This window comes from Garra rufa, chromosome 21 (assembly GCF_049309525.1).
Source record: "Garra rufa chromosome 21, GarRuf1.0, whole genome shotgun sequence".
In the NCBI taxonomy this organism is placed as follows: Eukaryota; Metazoa; Chordata; class Actinopteri; order Cypriniformes; family Cyprinidae; genus Garra; species Garra rufa.
The window spans coordinates 7,303,162-7,330,185 of record NC_133381.1 but is presented as its reverse complement, the minus strand read 5'-3'; the positions used below and the strand labels follow the sequence as shown (position 1 = coordinate 7,330,185).

Here is a 27,024-nt window from a genome sequence, read left to right as displayed (position 1 = left end):
CGACGATAGTCAGAGATATCGCCTGTTGCTGATGCCTTTGACGATAGTTAGACGATTATTATTATTATCCGTCAACAAAGAACTTAACTTTAGCAATGCAGCACAGAGAGTCTGTTCTAGGATGCTTCAGAAACTTGCCGCGGTATAAACACACGCATAGAGAGGCCACAGCGCCTTAACGCACCTCGTGCAGTGAGAATGGGAGATTTTCATCATACAGTACGGTGGTAGATTCACTGATTCTAAAGGGAGTGTTATATTATATTTGCATTGCAGTCATTAGGATAACAGAGGTAGTAAAACCTGGTTCAGGCTGAATTAATTACGATGTATCATAATCAGTCTGTATATAGTAAACATAAACATTCATCTCAGTAACGTCTATAGGCGTTAATTAGAATTACGATGCGATCAAATGGCGCTAAACATACGCACGTGAATTACACGCGCATCACTTCTCCGCATTCAATATGAACTGAACTACAACATCACCCTCATGATAACGGTCAGACATACAGCGGTAACATTATAGCAATATGACGGGTAAAGAAAGATTCATTCATTTACATTCTGGCACGCACATTTACAACTCACTCACTGACGATTGCAGAGAATGAAACCGAAAGTAACTTGAACAACTCCGGCAGATCTACAGTCAGCGCCCTGCACACGCACAACTTAATCATATGTCAAGAGAAAAGTCTACCTTTACAAAACGAATAAGGAATTTAGTACATAGATAATTAATTAAATTAGCACGATAGTATCGTGTATCGGCGATCTCTCAGGCTGACGATAGGGCGATATGAAAATTGAGCATATCGCCCAACACTAATGTTAACAGACTAGACCGAGTATTTTGTCTTATTTTCTTAAAACAAGATGAATTTACTTGAGAAACTAAAACTAACCAAATCTTAAAACAACCTAATTGATAGAAATTAATACAAACAAATAAATAAATTAATCAAAATCTGTACTAAAAACCTACACTGCATTTTCGTACTTAGTATTTTTGTCTTTTATTTTGTGTTTTCTAGTATAAATATATAAAAACTCTTGAATCAAGATGAAATCACTTTACAAGTAAAATGCTCTTGTTTTCTGAAAAAAAAAAAAATCACAATTTTGGTTTTGGCTTATTTTAAGCACAAACTTACAAGATTTTGAAACTTTTTTTTTCAGAAAACAAGACATAATATCTTAAGTCATTTTACTTGTCAAGTAAATGCATCTTGATTCAAGAATGCTTAGATGTTTATACTAGAAAACAAGACAAAAACAGCAAGTAAGAAAATTAGTTTTTGCAGTGTAAGTAATAAATCTAAAACATTTATAGAAATTAATACAAAAAACACTGATTAAATAAGACATTTTATTGTAAAACTGCATGTTAGCAAGAATTGACACCATTTTAATAGACTAAAAACAAGATAAATTCATACAAAAAATGTATTAATTAAAATCCGTACTAAAAACTTACACTGCAAAAAGTGATTTTAGTATTTTGGTCTTGTTTTCTAGTATAAATATCTAAAAACTCTTGAATCAAGATGAATTTACTTTACAAGTAAAATTACTTAAGATATTATGTGGTTTTCTGAAAGAAAAAAAAAAGATCAAAATTTTGGTCATTTTTGCTTAAAACAAGCAAAAACTAACAAGATTTTGAAACTTTTTTCAGAAAACAAGACATAATATCTTAAGTAATTTTACTTGTAAAGTAAATGCATCTTGATTCATGAATGCTTAGATATTTCTATTAGAAAACTAGACAAAAACAGTAAGTAAGAAAAACATTTTTGCAGTGTAAGTAATAAATCTAAAACATTGATAGAAATTAATACAAAAAACATACACTGATTAATTTTATTATAAAACTGCATGTTAGCAAGAATTGACACCATGCTAATAGACTAGAGTATTTTGTCTTATTTTCCAGCTAAAACATCTAAAAAATTCTTAAAACAAGATAGATTTACTTGCGAAAATAAACAAAATATTAAGACACCCTAACTGATAGAAATGAATACAAAAAAATAAGTAAGTAATTAAAATCCATACTAAAAACTTACACTGCAAATAATGATTTTAGTATTTTTGTCTTGTTTTCTAGTAGAAATATCTAAAAACTCTTGAATCAAGATGAATTTACTTTACAACTAAAATGACTTAAGATATTATGTCTTGTTTTCTGAAAATAAAGATCACAATTTTGGTCATTTTTGCCTAAAACAAGCAAAAACTAACAAGATTTTGAAAATTTTCAGTGCATCTTGATTAAAGAATGTATAGATATTTATACTAGAACACAAAACAAAAACGAAAATCATTTTTTGCAGTTTAATAAATCTAAAACGGTAGAAATAAAAATTAATACAAAAAAACAGTTTAAAAACTGTATTAAAAAAATTAACGAAACCAAAAAACACTGTAATTAATAGAAATGAATACAAAATAACATAGATAAAAACCTAAATGATAAATCTAAACCATTATATATAAATTAATACAAAACACTGATAAAATGCTGTATTAAATAAATAAATAAATAAATAATACATTTAAAAACACATGGAGAGAAATGAATTAAACTTCTGGGTGCACTTGATTCATTTGAGGACTCTTTTTTTGAAGCCAGTTCTTTGACATGAACAGTCCAAATGCACACAAAAATGGGAAAACTAGGTGAAATAAGATTATTTTATTATGCAACTGCATGTTAGCAAGAATTGATCACATGTTAGTAGATTAGGCAGAGTATGTTGTCTTATTTTCCAGCCAAAACATCTAAAAATTCCTAAAACAAGATGAGTTTACTTTAAGAAGCAGCACTGCATGAAATATTAAGACTTGTTTTTATAGATTGTCTGTTCAATACAAGTGTGTTTTATAGTATACTGACAGATTTTTAGTACATGTTTTTTAAGTATAACCAAGTTGCAAAAGTCTGCCAGAGCAGTAAGAAAAAATATACTTGGATTAAACAGACAATCTATAAAAACAAGTCTTAATATCATATACAGTAAATGTATCTAGTTTTAAGGACTTTTAGATATTTTTACTGAAAAAGACTAATTAAAAAGTCTTTTTTAAAATAAACTATTAGAATACAGAATGAAATAAGACAGGATTTGTGAAACATTACTTGAAAGACCCTGGACCATATGTTTATTTTTTGTTTGTTTTTAGGATAGGACAATATTACAGGGTGCAAAAATTTTAATAATGAGAAATAATGAAGTTAATGATAATGAAGTTCTTAGCCATGCATATCACTAATCATAAATTAAGTTTTGATATATTTATTGTAGGAAATTTACAAAATATCTTCATGGAACATGATCTTTAATATCCTAATGATTTTTGGCATAAAAGAAAATTCGATAATTTTGACCCATACAACGTATTTTTGGCAATTGCAACAAATATACCCATGCTACTTAAGATTGGTTTCGTGATCCAGGGTCACATCTAATGAAGCATCCTTTTAAATATAGAAATAAACGGTTGTTCAACTTACAGGTGAGTCAGAAGGTTTCCAGTTCAAGTGAGCATGTCATCATTAGAAAAAGTTGCAATATGGACCACACTTTAATCTAATAATCGAAATATCTGTCTTTGGCTACTACTCAGTCTCTAACTTCAGCCTTTAGATATGTCAATAAAATATAGGTAACTATGTTCAATCAGGTCCCCTCAGATTAAACAGCACAAAACGTGCATTGCACATTGAGGTTTCAGCCATCTAAATCACCAAAAATATGATGCTGTATCTGCATTACTGGGTCTTATAAACTGATTGAGTTTTATTGAGGAAGAGGAACAGTGCAGTATAGCACGCCAATATTTGCTAAAAAGCTTTTCCAAGCACACGGTGCAGTGAGTAGGCTGTTTTTCCTCCAGTATGTGAGTCCACACAATGACTCCATTTCAGACCCACAAACCAGCACTGAGACTGAAACACTGGCGGGGGGCCAGTGGGCCCTGGTGCCTCAGTCAGATATCGAAACACAGAGAGAGGTAGACAGAGAGCGACAGAACAGCATATTGTGAGAGAAAAATCACAAATGAATGAGAAGTGTCTCGATTGTTTCTCCCAGACAGCAATGAGACAAAATGGAGACTCCTGTCTTCATACGAAAGCAAATGTTTCTTATCAAATTCTCTCAAAAACCAATGCTCTGTGCTGCTTCACAATTTAAAACTCAAATCTCTTACTATAAGTCAAATACTGTATTTGTGACTCTTCTGCTTTCACATTTGCATTCAAAGCCACTGGGAAATGCAGAAACATGCACAACGGTGACTGTTAATACTATAATAAAAGCAGTATGTTACTTTGCCTTTTTTAAATAATCAACAATTTGAGCAATAAACTAGAATATTTGTTTTTTTCAGATGATTAACAACAACTTAAATGGAAACTGAATGACTTGGAACATAACTTGGAAAAACAATTACTAATGTCAAATATATATTCATGCAAAAGCATTTGCAAGTTTGTACAGATACTGTAAAATGAAATTTCAGGACTTTTAAGGAATTTTCAAGCACTACTTTTTTTTACCACATTTGTGTATTTAATTAAATTTTTTTTTATAACTGTACTGCCCTAATGGTTTGATGTTTTCTACTGTGTAATACAAAAAAATAAAAAAAAATTGAGAAACCACTCCGAAATCCTGACTGAATCAAACTATTAGCAAAACAGTGAGTCATTTTGCAATTCTTTTTTACTATTTTTATTTTGTTTGTTTTTTAAATATAAATAAAAAATATTTATTTTTCAAGGGTTTTCTGCAAAGACTCCCCGTTAGTTTTTTTAGTTTTTTATTAACAAACCAAATAAATCTAAACAAGTACATTCTCACCTAAAAGCTCTTAAAACTAGATTCTGTAACACAAAAACAGTATTATTTATAAAATTACGGTGGATTTGGGTGTCCAGCATGACACTCGCTGTAAGAAATACCACAAGCAGAGTAATAACCGAACGTTGAAACAGTTGGAGTTCTGTTATCACTAGAATATCACTTCTCTCAGCCAATCAGATTCAATGACCAGAAAGAACTGTTGTATAAATGAGCAATATCACGTGAGTAGCTGGGAGATATGGCTGTATATCAGCACGGCTGTGATTACCTACAGCACTCGGCCTGTGGCCTCTGCCAAAACTATTTGTTTTGGAACAAATAATAGATTAATGAGACCAAAGATTGCCCATTAGATTTACTCAAATTGAATTATATCTCATGTTTAACCACTATAGAGACGTCAGAGCCAGCAGCAATTTCCAGAAGTTCTGGCCGAGGTATGGCTGCTCTTTGTGGGTTCATGAGCGCTGAACGTCCCGCTGATGCCTTGGAGCGCACATCTCCCAAAAAAACACTGAAGCTAATTTTTATTAACAAACCAAATATTTAAAGTCTAAACAAGTACGTTCTCACCTGAAAACCTCTTAAAACTACTTTCTGTGACACAAAAGCAGTATTATTTTTAAAATTATAGTGGATTTGGGCATCTGCCATGACACATGAAACTCGCTATGAGAAATACTGCAGACGAATTGATATAAACGGTGAAACAGTTGGAGTTCCTCTCAGCCAATCAGATTCAAGGACCAGAAAGAACTGTTGTATAAATGAGCAAATATCACATGAGTAGCTGTGAGATATGGCTGTATATTGGCACAGCTGTGATTGCCTACGGTACTCAGCCTGCTGCCCCAGACAAAACTATTTGTTCTGGAACAAATAATAGATTAATGAGACCAAAGACTGTCCATTAGATTTACTCAAATCGAATTATATCTCGTTTAACCACTATAGAGACATGCCAAAGGCAAATTCCAGAAAAGCTGGCCGAGGTAAGGCTGCTCTTGGCGGGTTCATGATCGCTGAACAGCTGCTGATGCCCTGCTCACATCTCCCCAAAAAACATTGAAGCAAATTTTTAAGTAGACTTTTTTTTATTAACAAACCAAATATTTAAAATCTAAATAAGTACAATATTTGCCTGAAAACTCTTCAATTAAATTTGTGTCATTTTGTTACACAAAACAGTATTATTTATAAAATTATATTGGATTTGGGCATCTCGCAAGCGGAGTGATACAAACAGTGAATCGGTTCTGTTATCACTAGAATATCGCACTCCTCTCAGCCAATCAGATTCGAGAACCAGAAAGAACTGTTGTATATATAAAAAAAAAGAACTATAACATAATTACCAATTATATATATATTTAATTATAATTTTATTTGTTGATGCTTGATATATTATAAAATTTCACCGCAAATTTTATCTTATAAAAATGCAAAGAAATTGCTAAGAAATGTAACTAATAATACAAATTAACACATTAACTTAGGCAGCCTAGAAAGTAAATACTAAAATTAAATTAAAAAACTAAATTAAAAAAATAAAAACTATAATTTTTGGACGTCCATGTCACATTGTGCTTCAGAACCGAGTAATAAAACAGCCTCTGGGGAGTATTTTGAGAAACAAAACCTAAAAAGCTACCCTTCAGCTGTCCATCCACTGTAAGAACCGCCGAGATCACGGACGGATCATCTATCAGGTGCTTTTTAATAAAGCTATCAGAGGATCAGCCGCCTCGCGTCGTGCTTAGGCGCTAACACAATCTCCAGAACGGCAGTGCGACTATTCTCTCTCGTCTCACTCCCCTGGCTGTTATCGTGTGGCTAAATCCATCTGGTGTACAGTATTAATCTACAGGTCTCTCGCTATCAGAGTCTGTAATCACACCTGAGGCGGAGAGCCGAGCCGTGAAGATGCATGTGTATTACACAGACCTCCCAAGAGTGTTCCTCCAAAAAACTGCTTATCTCTTTATTCAGCACAAAATGAGAACAGACCGTGCCTCCGATCCAGACGCAGCCTAAAGCCTTTAAACTCCAATTCCCCATCTCTCCCTCCCACTTAATTTCATTAAAATCTAAGCCTTATGATATTCTGACATTTTTTTTCCGTGTGCGACTTAAGTGCGAGAAGAGTTTAAATGACGCGTGCACCGGCGCTGGCGCGCTTTCCGGAGGATTAAAAAAAGAGAGCCAGACGACAGGCTCTGCTCTTTCGTTTTCGGGGGTATTTGTTTTCCGTTTTCCGGCGGGAAAACGAGCGCACACTTCATCTCGCTCTTTACAGCCGCTGCAATTTTAACATTTTCAATTAATCTCGGCGAGATTGAGGAGCGGAGCCCCAAATCCCCTACAGTGACGGCAAGGACACGGGAACGGAGCTCTGACGGTGACCCAGTGGATATTCAATCAATTACCATTAATTAGAAATCTCTGATTAATTCTATTTGTTGATTAAGTCAATTAAATCACAAGCACTTGTTATCGCAAATGAGTATAACGAATTCATGTCGGCCATTTGTTCCCAGACACGTCCCCTCGGCTCCGACCGGCTCGAGTTTCATCAGCGGCTGTCAGTCGAGGCCTCGTTCCCGCGACGCGCTAATAGAGAGAAATCGTACCGCAGTGAGCGGAGAGACAATAAAAGCAAACCTAACCAACCGAAATTCGATGTCAGCAGACTGACGCTGGTCATATAATACAGGGAAGACGATCACGATGACAGATCCTGTTTTGCATTCTGCTTGACGTGTTCGTTATTTCAAATACGTCTAAATTAGCCGAGTCTGAAATGCATCGGTTTCAGTCGGGCTGTCAGTGACCTTCCAGAAAGCTTGTGCTTATTTTTAATTATTTTTCCCTTTTAAGACAAAAAACTGACAGTGTTTTCAAAATGAGACTAATGTGTTACGAACGGCAGACGTCGTCTTTAGCGCGCTAAGGCAAACAAATGGCAGCAAAGTGATAACGTTGCCATCAATGGGGACATTTTCTCATTAGCGCCTGTAAATGAAAGCAAGCGGCATGGACGTATAATGAAAAATACGACTCTATGCGTGCATGTGTGTGTGCGAGGCCAGTCGATTGTGTGTGTAATGAACAGGCCTGTCACCTGTCTGCTCCCCATTACTCGCTGATGAGACGCTAACTCTGCGTTTGGCGCTCTCGCGCGCCCGTCCCAGAACTGACTTAATGCGGTTAGCACTTGCCAAAGAACAGGAGTTCCTTATTCCTAATCATGGAGAAAGTATTGATATTATATCTGCGCCGTCACATTCAATCAGCCGGACGGGACCCGGAGGATGAGGCCCCGGGGCCCCACGCTGAGGCGAGCTGATCAAAGGTGCCGGGGAGAGACGTGGAGATGGACTCAGACGCGAACGCTGCTGCAGATATTCAGCCTGGCTTCCATTTAGTCTAATTCTCCTGTGAAATTCCTTTAATGGGAACGTGGTTTGGAGTTGGAGGCGTTTTTGAAAGGCTCCCGGTGCTGCTCAAAATGCTAAAAGAGACGATAATGGCTAAGACAAAGGAGAAGGACTGTGGGTATTAGTGGCGCTTCCTATATCGACTATAACTATGGCTCAATAGTATATACAAACTTCAGCATATAAATCCCACACAGTTTATGCTACAGCAGGGTAAGAAAACAAGGCAATTTTTTTATAATCACCTTAATACATACCATGTTGTCTTTAATGCCAAATACTTAAATTTACCCAATTTGATCAATATTTTAAACTGTTGTCAATAACAATAGTCTGTTTAAAATTGTATCTTAATTATACATGTTTTCACAAGCATACACTCATCAACAGCTCAGGCTTTTTAAAGGATTTAAAGTTCACTTTTTTGAGGAAAACACTTCAGGATTTCTCTCCATATAGTGGACTTCTATGGTGCCCGTGAGTTTGAACCTCCAAAATGGAGTTTAATGCAGCTTCAAAGGGCTCTAAACAATCCCAGCCGAGGAAGAAGGGTCTTATTTTTAAATTAATTGACAATTTATATACTTTTTAACCTCAAACGCTTGTCTTGTCTAGCTCTGCGTGAACTCTGTGTTCCGGTTCAATACAGTTAGGGTGTGTTGAAAAACTCCCATATCATTTTATCCTCTAACTTCAAAATCATTCTACATCACTGCAGAAGTACCGACCCAGTGTTTACAAAGTTAACGTTCAAAGAAGATCAAACACCCTTTACAAAAAAAGGTAAACCATCAATGTAGGATGATTTTGAAGTTGGAGAAGAAAATGAGATGGAAGTTTTTCGATCTACCCTAACTGTCTTGAACCGGAATACAAAGAGTTGACGCAGAGCTAGACAAGAGAAGCATTTGAAGTTAAAAAGTATAGAAATTGTGCTTTTTTTTAGAAAATGACAGATCGTTTCGCTAGATAAGATCCTTCTTCCTCGGCTGGGATCATTTAGAGCTCTTTGAAGGTGCACTGAAACTGCATTTTGGAAGATTAAACTCACGGGCACCATAGAAGTCCACTATATGAAGAGAAATCCTAAAATGTTTTCCTCTAAAAAAACAATTTCTTTACAATTGAAGAAAGAAAGAGATGAACATCTTGGATAACAAGGGGGTGAATAAATTATCTGTACATTTTTGTTTTGGAAGTGAACTTCTCCTTTAAGGCTGACTAATCTAAGTGCATTTGATTGGTCAATGCATTCCTAAGTTTAACAGAAATGCTTTTTAGACTCAACGCTGCACAAAACGGCATTAAAAGTAATCTGATGCAGTGTGAGCGAATCTAAATGTAATTCCGCAAATTGACAATTTTTCATTCATTTTCTGATTTCATTGTTAATTTCCAATCCTGTGCTACAAACACGAATAATACCACAAATCATGTGATTTGTTTCATGCAATTATATTTCCAGTCTAATAGTTTGATGATTTTTGCTTCACAGACAATACTGTTGACAGAAAGATCATGTTCCATGAAGATAATTTGTAAATTTCCTATAGTAAATATATCTTAAAAAAACCGTGACTCTGATAGCTTAAAAAAACTTAATTTGTGATTAGTAATATGCATTGCTAAGAACTTCATTTGGACAACTTTAAAAGATTTTCTCGATATTTAAATTTTTTTGCACCCCCAGATTCCAGATTTTCAAATGGTTGTATCTCGGCCAAATTTTCCAGATGATGTATCCTAAAAATGTACCCTTATGACTGGTTTTGTGGTATCACACACACACACATATATATATATATGTGACCCTGGACCACAAACCCAGTCATTAGGTTAAATTTGACAAAACTGAGATTTAGACATCATATGAAAGCTCAATAAATAAGCTTTCTATTGATGTATGGTTTGTTAGGATAGGACAATATTTGGCCGAGATACATCTATTTGAAATCAGAAATCTGAGGATGCAAAAAAATCTAAAAGACTGAGAAAATCACCTTTAAAGTTGTCCAAATTAGGTTCTTAACAATGCATATTACGAATCAAAAATTACATTTTGATATGTTTACAGTAGGAATTTTACAAAAAAACTTCATGGAACATGAACTTTACTTAATTTCTTAATGATTTTTGGCATAAAAGAAAAATCAAAAATTTTGACCCATGCAATGTATTTTTGGCTATTGCTACAAATATACCCCAGCGACTTAAGACTGGTTTTGTGGTCCAGGGTCACACACACACACACATATATATATATATATATATATATATATATATATATATATATATATATATATATATATAGATATATTTAAGAATAGTTCTTTAGGATAATTCATTCAAAATGGTAGATGCAAGTGAGAGAAATGTTTATAATAAATACCTAAATATTGTTACATTTAAAATAACTGTTTTCTATTTGAATATATATCAAAATGCTATTTATTTCTGTGATGCAAAGCTGAATTTTCAGCATCATTACTCCAGTCTTCAGTGTCACATGACCCTTCAGAAATCATTCTAATATGCTGATTTGCTGCTCAAGAAACATTTCATATTATTATCAGATCTAAGAAAGCATAACATTCCTCTTTGATGCCTTATATGTCATCTAGGTATGACGCTCACTAGCTACTATTTCTAGAGATAAGAAATCATCTCTAGAAATAATTTCCAGCTCAGGATCCAGCAGGTTCTGTAAGTAAAACAATTGTTAACTAATGACCAAAGTTGGCATGCAGTGCTTGTCATCTCTCCTCTCCCTGACAGGAAATGTCCAAACCCTGGGGTTTTAATATCATGAAGGCACACTATTAAAGGGAAGACCGTTATTAATGAAAGAAGTGAAATTGGCAGCCAACCACTCTGAACCGTCTGACCAGCGAAGGTTAAGATACAATAGAGTCTAATTTTAGATGACTCCACTCCCCCCTAGCAAGTAAAGAACTTAATGCTTTTTATTCAGTGGAAGATGGACATTTTTATGATGACATTTTAAAGGGTGACCATACCTGTTACTCATAACGAAGTGTCTCACTATCTCTCCTTTTACACATATTTCAGGCTTTTATTGGCATCAGGGATCTACACTGAACAGACACACGTTCCTGCAGCTCTGGCCATGAGGCGCTAACTAAAGATTTTATTCGGAGTTACACAGACAGAACATGGATAAACTGTTAAACGCCAAACTGATGTTTAATTAAACCATAACAATCTAGGCTTAAATGACCCAGATTGATAAAAGATGAGTTTCTTGGATGGTCTCAAAACCCTGACCCTTTCTGACATAGTAAACAACTATCAGCACACACAATTACAGTAAGTGTACAATTACAGCAGTCAAAAAATAAATAAAAATCAAAAAAGTTACAACAACTAACAGCCCCTTAACTACAGTAAAATCGAAAGTCACATTCATAACCTTGATTATTTAATACATACATTAATTATAATAATCTCAATAAATAATTATTATGATTTATAGATTATACATAATATATACATAATAATAATAATAGTTGTTAATATTTTATCTTTTTGTACATAATCATTATTATTGTTATTATTGTATGATTGTTGTTGTTAATATTTGTATATGTTATACATATTTCAATATGTATAAATTATGTTTAGTAATTATTTTTACAACAAAATTATTTATAGACAATAATAATAATAATCTATAAATAACAATATTAATTATTAATTATTACTATTAGTAAAAGTAGTACTAGTAGTATCTAGAAATAATAATTAAAAAAATATAGAATTTATAGAGAATTTAAATTATAAATAAATAAAAATATTTATGTATTTTTAAAATAATCTCTATAAATAATAATATACACATAATAATAACAATTATTATTATTTATAAATGATAATTATTGATAGAGATTATAATAATTTAATAAATATTATTCATGTTTTTTAAATAATCTCTATAAATAATAATCTATAAACAACAATAAAAATAATAATAATTATTATTATTATTTATAAATATTAAACATTTATAGAGATTATTATAAATGAATAATATAATAATGATAATAATAACAACAATAATAAATTATTTATAATAAAACTAAATTGTTACTTTGTCTGAACAAAATGTGAGTTACAGTATTTACACACCTTTTATGATCCAGTCAAGTCTCAAACCATGAATTCAAGTTCCCGCCTACGTTATTTCTCATGAAATACACTGTTTTACAAAAATATGTCAGATTACAGAAGTAAAACAGGCTGCAAATGCCATTTCATGCTGGGTTTAAGTAAAGCGCCCTTTCAGTTCAGTCTTGCTGTGTCCAGAGCTGTGAACGCTGGTGTTTGAGTGCTGCAGTGAGATGTAGAGAGGTGTAGATCTCAGCTCTCCTGCTGATGCCTTTCAACCACTCTGTGATCACGCCAAGTCACGCCAGTTAGCCAATTCACGCTTCAAAAGCGCTCGGAAAAAACTAGATACATGTAATCATTCCCCTTTCTCTTCCTAAACACTCATTCGCCCCTTTTTAGTGCAACGTCAGAGTCCATATAAATCACACTTACCAATATTTCCAATCATCGTATTATTACTTTCTCCAGCCCTTCCCTGAGAAATCAATGTGAGCCTTTTTGGCTGCGTGTCATTTGATCAAAAGAGAAAGCCAGCCTTATTTCCCCCTCCTGATCATTTAGCCCTGTGTATATTTAAAGCTTTTCCTCACTTATGTTTGTCACTCAGCAGGTGGATGTAATCAGCTCAACTACCTGTGTTTTGACACGTCTTGATTAATACTCCAAGCTGTTTCTCAGGATTTTAACTCAAATAATTATTTCATATAGATTTTCAGTCAGGGGATTTGATGTGTGCTTTTTGCCCTGTATTTATTAATGGAGCACGGCTCAAGTGAAGCAGGTTATTTTTAGAGAGCATGCTGTGCAGTTTGACTAAGCAGTTTCATTTGTGTGTACAGTCGTGGCCAAAAGTTTTGAGAATGACACAAATATTAGTTTGCTGCTAAACTGCTTTAAGATCTTTGTTTCAGTTATTTCTGTGATGTACTGAAATATAATTACAAGCACTTCATACGTTTCAAAGGCTTTTATCGACAATTACATGACATTTATGCAAAGAGTCAGTATTTGCAGTGTTGGCCCTTCTTTTTCAGGACCTCTGCAATTCGACTGGGCATGCTCTCAATCAACTTCTGGGCCAAATCCTGACTGATAGCAACCCATTCTTTCATAATCACTTCTTGGAGTTTGTCAGAATTAGTGGGTTTTTGTTTGTCCACCTGAATCTTGAGGATTGACCACAAGTTCTCAATGGGATTAAGATCTGGGGAGTTTCCAGGCCATGGACCCAAAATGTCAACGTTTTGGTCCCCGAGCCACTTAGTTATCACTTTTGCCTTATGGCACGGTGCTCCATCGTGCTGGAAAATGCATTGTTCTTCACCAAACTGTTGTTGGATTGTTGGAAGAAGTTGCTGTTGGAGGGTGTTTTGGTACCATTCTTTATTCATGGCTGTGGTTTTGGGCAAAATTGTGAGTGAGCCCACTCCCTTGGATGAGAAGCAACCCCACACATGAATGGTCTCAGGATGCTTTACTGTTGGCATGACACAGGACTGATGGTAGCGCTCACCTTTTCTTCTCCGGACAAGTCTTTTTCCAGGTGCCCCAAACAATCGGAAAGAGGCTTCATCGGAGAATATGACTTTGCCCCAGTCCTCAGCAGTCCATTCGCCATACTTTTTGCAGATGATCAATCTGTCCCTGATGTTTTTTTTTTTTGGAGAGAAGTGGCCCTTTGCTGCCCTTTTTGACACCAGGCCATCTTCCACCAGTCTTGGCCTCACTGTGCGTGCAGATGCGCTCACACCTGCCTGCTGCCATTCCTGAGCAAGCTCTGCACTGGTGGCACTCCGATCCCGCAGCTGAATCCTCTTTAGGAGATGATCCTGGCACTTGCTGGACCTTCTTGGATGCCCTGAAGCCTTCTTAACAAGAATTGAACCTCTTTCCTTGAAGTTCTTGATGATCCTATAAATTGTTGATTTAGGTGCAATCTTAGTAGCCACAATATCCTTGCCTGTGAAGCCATTTTTATGCAACACAATGATGGCTGCACGCGTTTCTTTGCAAGTCACCATGGTTAACAAGGGAAGAACAATGATTTCAAGCATCACCCTCCTTTTAACATGTCAAGTCTGCCATTCTAACCCAATCAGCCTGACATAATGATCTCCAGCCTTGTGCTCGTCAACATTCTCACCTGAGTTAACAAGACGATTACTGAAATGATCTCAGCAGGTCCTTTAATGACAACAATGAAATGCAGTGGAAAGTTTTTTTTCGGGATTAAGTTAATTTTCATGGCAAAGAAGGACTATGCAATTCATCTGATCACTCTTCATAACATTCTGGAGTAAATGCAAATTGCTATTATAAAAACTTAAGCAGCAACTTTTCCAATTTCCAATATTTATGTAATTCTCAAAACTTTTGGCCACGACTGTATATGCTAAACACCCAGACTACCTGACACGATGCCGTCATGTACTCTAGTTTAACCATGTATTATGGTTTAGTGAAAGCTGCATTGAAAATGCAAAGTGTGAAAGTGTTAGCACAGTTTATGATGGCTAGTATAGATACTCACCTTGAAGTGCTGCAGCTGTTTGGTGGCCTGTGGGTCGTCAGCATCCTGAGTGCTGCTCTCACATTGTTGTGCTTCTGGTCTGAGATTCAGATTGAAGATGAAGAGCTCGGTTTCTCTCAGCCAGCTCTTTAACTCCTTTATCCGGCTCTCCAGCTGGGTCACCATCCTATTGGTGTCTGGAGACAGAAGTTCACGCTGACTCCGCTGGCCCACACTGGGCTCCACATGCTCCGCCAGGGTTTTCTGATTGGACACAAACAGAGATGTCACACAGGAGTCCAGAAAACAAACATGGGCTGGATATCTTACTGTACAACAGTTTTATTGTAGTAACACCAACTGTTGTGTAAATAGCATTTTGGTGAAAATTGTGGGGTCTTTAAAAAATAAAAAAGTTCTGAGCCAGTATACATAAAGCATGGCATTGCCATTATATATATTAAAAATAAATAAATAAATAATTAAAATATGAAAAAAATTAATATTCAATAAAATCAAATTTACACAATATAAAATAAAAACAAAAACATTAAAAGCAATAAAACTAAAACAACACACAAAGAATACAATTAAATATTAATTAAATATTACTATTAATTAATTCAACTATATAAAATAAAAATATGACAAATAATCAAAAATAAACAAATATTAATTAAAACAAAATAAAAAATAAGAATTTTAGTCAAATTAAATATTTAAATAGTAAATATTTTCACAATATAAAAATACATAATCAATAAAACTAAATATAAAATAACAAAATAATAAAAAACAATAAAACAAGTAATATAATTAAATATTAATAAAATATTAAACAATATAAAAAATATGAAAAACGATAAAACTGATCATAGAAGAAATTAAATAAAAATAATACTATCAAATATTAATTAAAACAAAACTAAATAAAAAACAAACTGAAAATAACTATATAAAAATATATAATAAAAAATATAAAAAGCTATATAAATAAAACAAAAAAATCAATACAAATAATTAAATATTAAACAACAACAAAACAAGTAATAAAACAAAGTAATAAAAATAAATCACATTATTCTATATTATTAAAGATTACATTCGTCACAATATTAAAATACATAAAAAGCAATAAAACTAAAGACGAAAAATAATAGATAAAATAATCAAATAAAATATTGTTTAAATATTAAACAATAAAAAAATGTAAATATGAAAAACAATAAAACTTAACAATTTCAAATATTAATGAACCAAAACAAAACTACATCAAACAAAACAAAATAAAAAACAAACTAAAAATAATAATATTAATGAATTTAAATATTTAAATAATAATATTGTACAATATAAAATGAAATAAAAAATATAAAAAGCAACAAAACTAAACATGAAAAACAGAAAATGTAATAAAATAATAAAAACAATAAAATTAAAAACAATAAAACAAAAAATTATACAATAAAATATTAATTATATATTAAACAATATAAAACTTAACACACAAAAAAAAATAAAAATAAAATCAAATGTTAATTAAAACTAAACCAAAAAAACAATAAAAATAACATTAAATATGAAACAATATAAAATAAAAATATATAAAAAAAAACACAAAAAATTAATATCAAATCAAAAGTTAAAACTAAACCAAACCAAAATAAAAGACGATAAAATAAAATATTAGTGGGGAGTGCTTACAACTAATAACGGCTTTATTAGAAATCAGTCACATTTACACATTCATGACTTCAAGGTCCATGATTTTATGATATTTTCACAAACACATTCAAACTATGATACATATTGGTGAATGTTGATCCACCAATCATACTAACACATTAAAGACAAAATGCATCCATACATCTGGCTTACTTAAATTAACACGTGAACAGTGATTAACCCCTATTATCGGTGATTAATTAAGACGTGAGATGTGGTGATGACTGCCGTTTCCACACGGCTGCTGCTGCTGCAAGCCCGAAGTGTCTGATAACAGGCCGTTTCATCTGATGAGTCTGAAGGGGTTAAAATCTCATCGCACAAAGTGGCATTTTAGAGCAACATTCAAATGTTTGTTGAATAGCAAACAATCAGCTGCAAAAAACACACCAATGATTTTAGAAATGGGCTCCGCTGAACAATTTTCCCTCGACTGACAGCAAGAGAAGCGAGAACCATGCTGAGCTGCAGTCTGCCTGTGCGCAAGTGTGTGTGTGTGTTTGTGCTCCTGTTTGTTTGTGTGTATTCCCACCTGCCTGGCAATCGCACTTTTTAGAGACAGGTTGAACCTTGTATACTGAGATGGCAATTGCAAGCACAATACACACCATTATCCAATTAATACACACACTGGCTGCTGTAATTGTCCTTTCCTTTATGTGATCCGTGTGTTGAGAAGCTGGAATGGAAACAGATGTGATTATGACGCAGCAACGAAGTGGCTATTTCAGCATGCGGCATCAATTAAGTTCTCAGGGTTTGGCCGCACGCATCCGGCCCCAGCTTCTCCCCCGTGATCGGGCCTGTATTAACACATCTGTGTTCCTCTCCTGTCAGCACAGTGTTAACAGCAAAGAAAATGGACGGCTAGACTCAGTGACAGGGGACATTTTAGCTTTAATGTGAAAATGGGTGCTTATGGCTAAAAACAAATGTTGAGGTTTTCTGCCGGGCGGACTAAGGCAAAATCGGATCTCATAGTGATTTTATGAGACATTAGTATTTGAAAAACTGCTGGTTTTGACACAAAACAGACTTTAAAGAGATGCTCACAGATTGTTCAAGTCAACATGATTTTTTAAAAATCATTAAATTGAATGTTCTACTTTCCTTTTAGGCTTACAGCAACAATCCCTCTTTTTAACTCCTCAAACTACCCTTCATACAGAGATACTTTTTTCCTATCAGCCATTATACTGTGCTCTTATGTGTGCGATCCACAGCTGTGTTTTTTTTCTTTAGTGATAGTTGTTCATGAGTCCCTTGTTTGTCCTGAACAGTTCAACTGCTTTCTGTTCTTCAGAAAAATCCTTCAGGTCCCACAAATTCTTTGGTTTTTCAGCATTTTTGTGTATTTGAACCATTTCCAGCAATGACTGTACGATTTTAGATATATCTTTTCACACTGAAAACAACTGAGGGACTCATATGCAACTATTACAAAAGGTTTAAACACTCACTGATGCTTCAGAAGGAAACACGATGCATTAAGATTCGGGGGTGAAAACTTTTGGAATTTGAACTTATTTTGTCTTCTGGGAAATATGTAAGCATCTATTGTAGCTTCTGAAGGGAAGTACTAAATGAAAACAATATGATATTTAGGCAAATTAAGAAAAATGTACACATTCATTCTGTGCAAAAGTTTACACCCTTGGCTCTAAATGCATTGTGTTTCTTTCTGGAGCATAAGTGAGCATTTGAACCTTCTGTAAAAGTTGCATATGAGTCCCTCAGTTGTCCTCAGTGTGAAAAGATGGATCTCAAAATCATAGTCATTGTTGGAGGGTTCAAATATACAAAAATGTTGAAAAACCAAAGAATTTGTGGGACCTGAAGGATTTTTCTGAAGAACAGCAGGCAGTGTAACTGTTCAGGACAAACAAGGTTTTTTGTACAATCCCTCTTGTTTTGGTATAAAAAAAATTCTTGAGCAGCAAATCGACATATTATAATGATTTATGAATTATCATGTGACACTAAAGACTGTAATGATGCTGAAAATTTAGCTTTTCATGACCCAAATTATATTTTAAAACATATTAAAATAGAAACAGTTCTTTAAAATTTTAATTCAAACTCACAATTTTACTGTTTTTACTGTATTTTTGATCAAATAAATGCAGCCTTGGTGAGCATTTTTAATGTCTTTTAAAAACATTAAAACATTTTTACCAACCTCAAAATCATTTAATTCTTCATTCAACAGCTTTTTTTTTTTACTTTAAAATCCATCACATTTGAGATCTAGGTTTCATTTCATGTTGCCTTTAGTGGTTTAGACAATATTTTATTGCATTTTAATAGGTAATAAAATGAAAAACAGGATTTGTTTTCATGCTTATTTAAATTGCATATTGAATTACTTCAGCAGAGATAAGGAAAGGGGGTTTGGTGTTGTGGACTTTCCTACTGGTGCAGGGATGTGAGGGAGGCGGAGCAAAAGTCCACAACACCAAACCCCTGACGCTGATTGGTTGGAACACTGTTTGTTTATGTGTGGAAAGGTTGGTAGTGCCGATTGTTTTTTTGGCATATCTCGGACCCTAGGCTGACCAGAGAGACGCGGTTTTTTCACAGACAATTTATGGGGCAGGCAGCGAGCGGATCGTGATGAAAGGTCAGCTGAATTTGACACTTTATGTTTCAGGCTAGAAATCGCTGATACAACCTTTAAGTCATCAAAAAACATTAATTAAAGAAGTGTTTCTCAACTTTTGGGTCGCAAAAACATTTGGAGTGGGTCGCGGAGTGTGCAGTCAAAGAAACAACAAACCTAATTCTGTTTTTTCTGACGCTAGACTATTATTTTGAAAGATGTGCTTGAAATTCTAAAATTATTTTTTATAACTTCTTATAAAATAAAAATTCCCTCACCTATAAAAAAAAAAAAAAAAAAAAAAACTTTTCAGTCCTGTCAGTCATACTGTGCTCGTTGCACGCACTCTTCAATTACACGCGCAAATTTACCATGGTAACAGACCTTATTAGTGCTTTTGTGGGTGTTATTGTAGCACAATTCTTAACACCTTACTTCGGACCTCACTAATTTTCGAACCCTGGTTACGGCCTTGATAAGAAACTAATTAAGATTATGCATACTGGATTATGCAGACATATTAAAAATGGTTAATTTTACATTAAAAAAATGAACTATTTGGATATAACTACTCATATCTACTTTAAATAGGTGACCCTGAACCACAGAAGGCATAAGGGTAGCTTTTTTAATCTGAATCTGAATAAATATGGTTTTCCATTGATGTATGGTTTGTTAGGATAGGACAATATTTAGCCAAGATACAACTATTTGAAAATCTAGAATCTGAGGGTGCAAAAAGTTCTAAATACTGAGAAAATCGCCTTTAAAGTTGTCCAAATTAAGTTCTTACCAATGCATATTACTAATAAAAAACTAAGATTTGATATATATTTACGGTAAGAAAATTTACAAAATATCTTCATGGAACATGATCTTTACTTAATATCCTAGTGATTTTTGGCATTCAATTTTTTATTTTATTTTGACCAATACAATGTATTGTTTGGCTACAAATATACCTGTGCCACTTACGACTGGCTTTGTGGTCCAGGGTCACATATTAATCACCCATTTTGTACTTGCCTGTCCTAATGAATGAGATCATAATGCGAATAGCTATTTAACAGCATATAACAATTATATAGATACAGTAACAAAAAAAGCCTGTCGAATTCAAACAGGCCCAAAAAGTCCATTGACAGAAAGCAGAGTCTTTTCCACTGCCGCTGTTTATCCCGCTCTCTTTCTCTCTCTCTCCTTTTATTTCTCTGTCCTTTCCACTCATCTGAATACAGATGATTTGAGGGGCATCAATGGAATCCAGATCCAGCCATTGTTTTCTCTGAGTAACAAATGTCTCGGTGGGAGGTGAAGTCAATGCCCTTGGAGGGTCACGCGGCAAAAAAACAGGAATTTATTGCCACTTTATTTTGTTCGGGAACAGTTTGCAATCATAAATTCTTCATAAGCAGAATACTTCAGAGAATGGTCTGTCTTCATAAATATATACGACAGGGGACATCAATTTCATTTAATTCACAATTTGTGTCAGCACAGCAGATGCCAATGGCTGACTTGATAGGCTTGTTTAATATGCAATTGAGACGGCATAATGCGCGGTGCAGGGAGCAGCGGCGTTTAGATTGAACTCTCCGCACCGCTGACGCTTTATTCCTGTCGCGCACGCCCTAACGAGACGCCACTCACGGCGGGGACGCGTCACGCACGCTCACGCCAGTCAGAAAGTTTGCCGTGGCCAAGCGCCGGTGAATATTCCTTTTCTGGGTAATTCTAATTATCGCTTGATTGCGACAGGGAGGGAAGATGTGAGTTGTTTGACACTTTGAAACTCTCCGAAAAAATTCCCGTTTCAGATCAAAGCCTGTTATGCTAATCTTGAGCAGCATTGCAGATGCATATCCACGTGGGTGTATGTGTTTACTCTTTATTAGTGAAGATACATTTTTTAGCATCATACCACTGTGAAGAGCTGTGGAGCTTCACCTTTATAAAATTATAAAACTTGTGATTATTCAGCTGCTGAAACTAGATTCCCAATCATTTATGATCATTAGATGGTCTAAGCTGGTTTAGGAGGTTGAACAGCTTTACTACGAGTCAGAGCAGAATGCAAGGCTGCATTTATTTGATCAAATAAACTGTAAAATTGTAAAATATTATTACAAGACAAAATCACTCCTTTCTGTTTTATTATGTTCTAAAATATAATTGATTCCTGTGACGCAAAGCTGAATTTTTATCATCATTACTCCAGTCTTCAGTGTCACATGATCCTTCAGAAATCATTCTAATTTGCAAAAACATTTTTATTGACATTAAACAATTGTGCCGCTTAATATTTTTGTGAAAACCATGATATTTTAAATAGAAATCATCTTCCAACAATAGAATAAAATATTAATTTCTTATTAAAAAATCTTTCTGACCCCCAATATCTTAAACAGTTGTAAATAGATCAAAGATTATTGGAAAAAACAATACTTCAGTCTTTCTACTTCAAAATGTCACTATTAATTCAATGTGTTACTTCAAGTTTCTTTGTAGTTGTTTCTGAAATTTACTAATAATTTCTTAGTGTAAACTGGGTTTGTTTTTCTCAGTGTATGAATGCAAGTCACTTTAGATCAACCTACTGAATGAACTGCGTTTTATCCAGCAAGTAAATGGCTTTAAAACAGAAGAAGCGTTAACGTTGCAAGGAGAAATTTTGATAGTAGTTTAAAAGACACTAAAAAGTTTTAGAGCTACAATATGTTTTTGAAAGAAGTCTCTGATACTCCCCAAGACTGCATTTATTTGATAAAATAAAATTATTACAATTCAATATTACCATTTCTATTTTATCATGTTTTAAAATATAATTTATTTCTATGATGCAAAGCTGAATTTTCAGCATCATTACTCGTCTTCAGTGTCACATGATCCTTCAGAAAACATTCTAATTTGCAAAAACATTTCTTATTGATATCAAACAGTTGTGCCGCTTAATATTTTTGTGAAAACCATGATTATTTGGTTTTTGAGGATTCTTTGATGAATAGAAAGTTCAAGAGAACAGCATTTATTTTAAATAGAAATTATCTACCAACATTATAAATGTAATGTGTCGTTGCTTAATAAAATATTAATTTCTGACCGCCCAATATCTTCAAGAGTTGTAAATAAAACAAAGATTATTGGAGAAAACAATACTTCAGTCTGTCAACTTCAAAATTTCACTACTAATTTAATGTGTGTTACTCTAATTTGTCTTTGTAGTTGTTTCTGAAATTTACTAACAATTTCTTAGTGTAAACTGTGTTTTTTTCAGTGTATGAATGCAAGCCACTTTGGATCAACCTGCTGAATGAACTGCGTTTTATCCAGCAAGTAAATGGCTTAAAAATAGAAACGTTAACATACTTAAGCCGAGAAACATTGCAAGCAGAAATTTTGATAGTAGTTCAAAAGAGCACTAAAAAGCCTGAGTAAAACAGGTTACCTTTGACGTATAGCAATTTGAATCAAAGGAAGCTTTCAAACGAAAGTGTTTAAGATGTATTTACGCAGCATTTTTATTCTGACAATGCCTTCGCAACTTTTTCTTGCCTTCTCAGCGCCTCTTTCTCCTCCAAATCTTCCCAACCCGCCCGCTCCCTCTCATCTCGGCGGGGAGCTCTGGATCAAGGAGAGATCAGTCTCAAGGTGTGACACTCACCTGTGTCAGAGCAACGCTGACTTTGAGAGCCTACTGTTCAGGAAGCACTTTCTTTCCACAAAGGGACCCCTGACTGATGTGACGCTCTGTGTTTTTAATAGCGATTTCCCAAACAGGACTCTAAAGTTTTGTAGCTCCTTTGTTGCATTCGAAAAAAACATCATGTTCATATAGTTGGCTGAACAGAGAGAGACCCACCTCGAGTTGATCCCATTTGCTCCTGAGGGCCGTCAGCCGCTGGTCAAAGTCAGCAGGCAGTTCAGTGCCACTTCTCTTTAGAGATTCAGACCAGCCTAGAAGCTGCGTCTTCTTAGGAAGCCACATGGACATCTCCACACTGTTGCCCTGTAGAGACACATACAGCAGTCAGAGGGTGAGAAAATGCTTTTTGTCATTTTATTACAGCGAAAATGAAGCAAGGACTTGAGACAGACGTAAAGTGTTTTCGCCACCCTTTGAATGGTTGCTTCTTTATGTACAGTACAATTAAAACACAATCCTTTTAGAAAAAAAACGCATATTTTGTACACAACTTGGAGTCTGTAAGATTTTTGTCTTTTATTTTGTGAAAGAAGTCTCTTATACTCAAAAAGGCTGCATTTATTTGATCAAAAGTGCAGTACAAACAGTCAAATTCCTACATATTATTACAATTTAAAATAGCTATTTTCACGTAATTTATTTCTGTGATGCAAAGCTGAATTTTCAGCTTCATTACTCCAGTTTTTAGTGTCACATGATCCTTCAGAAATCATTCAAATTTTAAAAACATATCTTTAGAAACGTTATTATTAACTATTTTTTTCAGGATTCTTTAAAGAATAAAGTTAAAACAGCATTTATTTGAAATAAAAATATTTTGTAACATTGTAACATTTGGCAGTAAATGTCTTTACTGCCACTTTTGATCAATTTATTACATCTTTGGTAAATAAAAGTATCAATCAGCACTTTTAAGTTTTTAATTTTTTACTTAGATTTTTTTTTTTCTTGTTTTCAGCAATATCTAAAAATTCTTAAATCAAGAAGGATTTTCTGGACGTGTAAAAATTATTGTCTTGTTTTCAGAAAAAAAGTCAAAATTAAACAAAATAATTGAAACTAAATAATCTGCCAATGGGGTAAGAAGAATAATCTTGTTTTCTGTTTGAAATAAGATTTTTTTTTCTTACCCCATTGGCAGATTATTATGCTCGTTCTAAGCAAAAACTCACTTAATTTAGACTTGTTTTTTACCATAATTTTTTACAATTTTTTACTATGGGTAACAACTCACAATTGTGTAAAATATCAGTCAGGGTCCCAGTGTTGTTTTTGACAACCATCTTAGATTTAGTCTTAGTTTTAGTCTTTTGGACTAAAATGCTTATTAGTTTTAGTCACATTTTAGTCACTTCTATATGTGATAGTTTTAGTTCAATTTTAGTCGACGAAAAGTCAAAAAGGTTTTAGTCTAGTTTTAGTCAAAAAAATGGGAAAAAGTAGTCTTTTAACAAATTAATGTGACCAAGTATTTTGCTGTTGGGTAGTGTCACTTGTAAGTTGTGAAAATAGCAGATCTATAGTTCAACACATTGTGAGCTTCCGGATCGACTATTTTCACCAATAATTACAATAATGAAGGAATGGTTTTAGACATAATAGACATATATTTGAAATACACCCATAGGTCCTCTCGCTGTTTGCGACCACCCTGTGTGCAAACTGCCGCCATAATGGTTAATCGTCTGTCTGTCTGTGTGACAACAATGTGACGTGTTGAGCACGTTGTGCGCTGCATGCCAGGTGGTGGGCGTAACCAAACAAGGATTGCCATAGCCTACTAGTATGGCAAAGAGTATTTAATGCTAAAACGGCTTGCCATAGCGGCAGATACTTTTTAGGTTTTAATTGGCATGCACAATAAGCAGAAATGTCATGCATTTTAAACGTCTGACGGACCACCCACGAACATTTCCGTCTATTCTCGTCTCGTCAACGAAAACTCACACACGTCTCGTCATGTTTTAGTCATCAAAGAGCCATTTTTATCTCGTCATCGTCTCGTTATCGTCATGAAAAAAAGTGGCGTCAACGAAATGATTTCGTCATCGTCGACGAAAACAACACTGCAGGGTCCAGTATAAATACACAATAAAGTGTCTTCCTGTCTGCTCAGCAGCTATATTTTCAGTGGGTTTTTTAAGCATTTAAGTGAAAAGTAAATGCTACACTACCAGTCAAAAGTTTTTGAATAGAAAAACTTTTAATGTTTTTTTAAAGAAGTCTCTTCTGCTCACCAAGCCTGCATTTATCTGTAAATAATTTTACTATTTAAAATAACTGTTTTCTATTTGAATATATTTTAAAACGTAATTTATTCCTGTAATTTCAAAATTGAATTTTTAGAATCATTACTCCAGTCACATGATCCTTCAGAAATCATTATAATATTCTGATTTGCAGCTCAAAAAACATGTATTATTATTACTATGTTGAAAACAGCTGAATATAATCTTTTCAGGTTTCTTTGATGAATGATCTGAAATAGAAATCTTTTGTAACATTATAAATGTCTTTATCATCACTTTTGATCTATTTAAAGCATCCTTGCTAAATAAAAGTATTTAGCAAAAATAAAAAATATACTGACTTCAAGCTTTTGAATGGTATACTGTATAATGTTTTTTAAGCTTTTTATTTCAGATAAATGCTGATCTTTGATCTTTACATTCATCAAAGAATCCTGACAAAATGTAATAATAATAAAAATGTTTCTTGAACAGCAAACCAGCATATTAGAATGATTTCTGAAGGATCATGTCACACTGAAGACTGGAGTAATGATGCTGAAAGTTCAGCTTTGATCACAGAAATAAATAACTTTTTAAAATATATTCAAATAGTTCTTTTAAATAGTAAAAATATTTGAAAATTGTACTGTTTTTGCTGTACTGTAGATCAAATAAATGCAGGCTTGGGAAGCAGAAGAGACTTCTTTCTGTTCAAGAACTTTTGACTGGTAGTGTATGTATCAAATTAAGAGAGCCTGCTGAGAATCAAAAGTATCCGGATCTGTAATGTAACATCCATTACCATGAACACAAATCAAAGATAGAAATGAAACAGACGTCCTTCAATTTCTTTTCTTCTAAATCCTTTACATTTGCACACACAGAATTACGACTTCTCATATGTCACCTCAGATATGATAGCAATTTTCACCCCTTCAGCTGATGTGTAATGGGATAAGTGACTGTATTAGGTCCCTCCGACACTAGTTGAGCACAATTGTGACATTTGAGTTTGAATGCTGGACTAACATACAGTAAAAGATGAAAGTGATGCTATTCGACACCTTTTTCTCAGTTAATTTCTCTCTTCCTCCGTTCCTTCCTCTCTCTCCATCTCTGTCTCTCCCCCCATTTCATTTTCTGCATCAATAGCTACTTGATTCTAGTTTTCGGTTGTCATTTATCATTATGGCGGATGCGCATTTAAATATTTAAATGTGCTGTTTTTCCCCCCATTCCTCGCTGTCATCCGGCCAGCGTTCATTTTTCACTGTCGTTTGTTTTGATGGAGATGGTATCACACATCCTTTTAAATCATTCATCCCTTTCAGTTTTTAATAGTGGCCGCCAAACTAAAGACGCTCCTCTTTAAAGTAAAGGGGATTACACAATTTGTTTGTTGACAGCAAATATTGATTTTAAGTCCTCTCATTGGTTTAAAAAATGGCAGGTTATTGATGGAGAACGCAGACGGGGGGAAAGATGGCCTGAGTAATTAGAATGCCGGAGCGATGGCAAGTCGAAGCATCATGCTAACCTCAGCTACGTGCATGGCTGACTCTTGGCCCGCGAGTCACTTTCACCGTTGCAACCTAGATAGGGTGATTTGCATACTTAACCCAAGAAGCTTGGGCTTGAAAACTTTAGAGTCGACTGTGTAATTGACGGTGAAGAAAAACATATTCCAGGGCCAAAGGATGTCACCGAGGTGGAGGTGTGACGAAAATACACGATTCAGGCATTGCTTCGTTAACCCTGATGAGCACAAAAACTGATGAAAGTTTGTTTCTGAAAGCAGGTTATCAGTGTGCAACA

At 34.2% G+C, this 27,024-nt stretch overlaps 1 protein-coding gene across 1 annotated transcript in view; it reads right to left on the bottom strand.

The window, feature by feature from the left end:
* akap6 (A kinase (PRKA) anchor protein 6) overlaps nt 1-23,277 on the bottom strand; it is a 38,700-nt gene extending 15,423 nt beyond the window's left edge. The window contains exons 1-2 of the mRNA XM_073827172.1: nt 23,135-23,277; nt 14,973-15,215 (exon numbers count right to left, since the gene is read on the bottom strand). Coding sequence (XP_073683273.1) covers nt 14,973-15,215; nt 23,135-23,266 — 375 coding nt within the window. The 5' untranslated portion in view covers nt 23,267-23,277. The remainder of the gene's footprint in view (nt 1-14,972; nt 15,216-23,134) is intronic.
* Between the last annotated feature and the right edge of the window lie 3,747 nt (nt 23,278-27,024).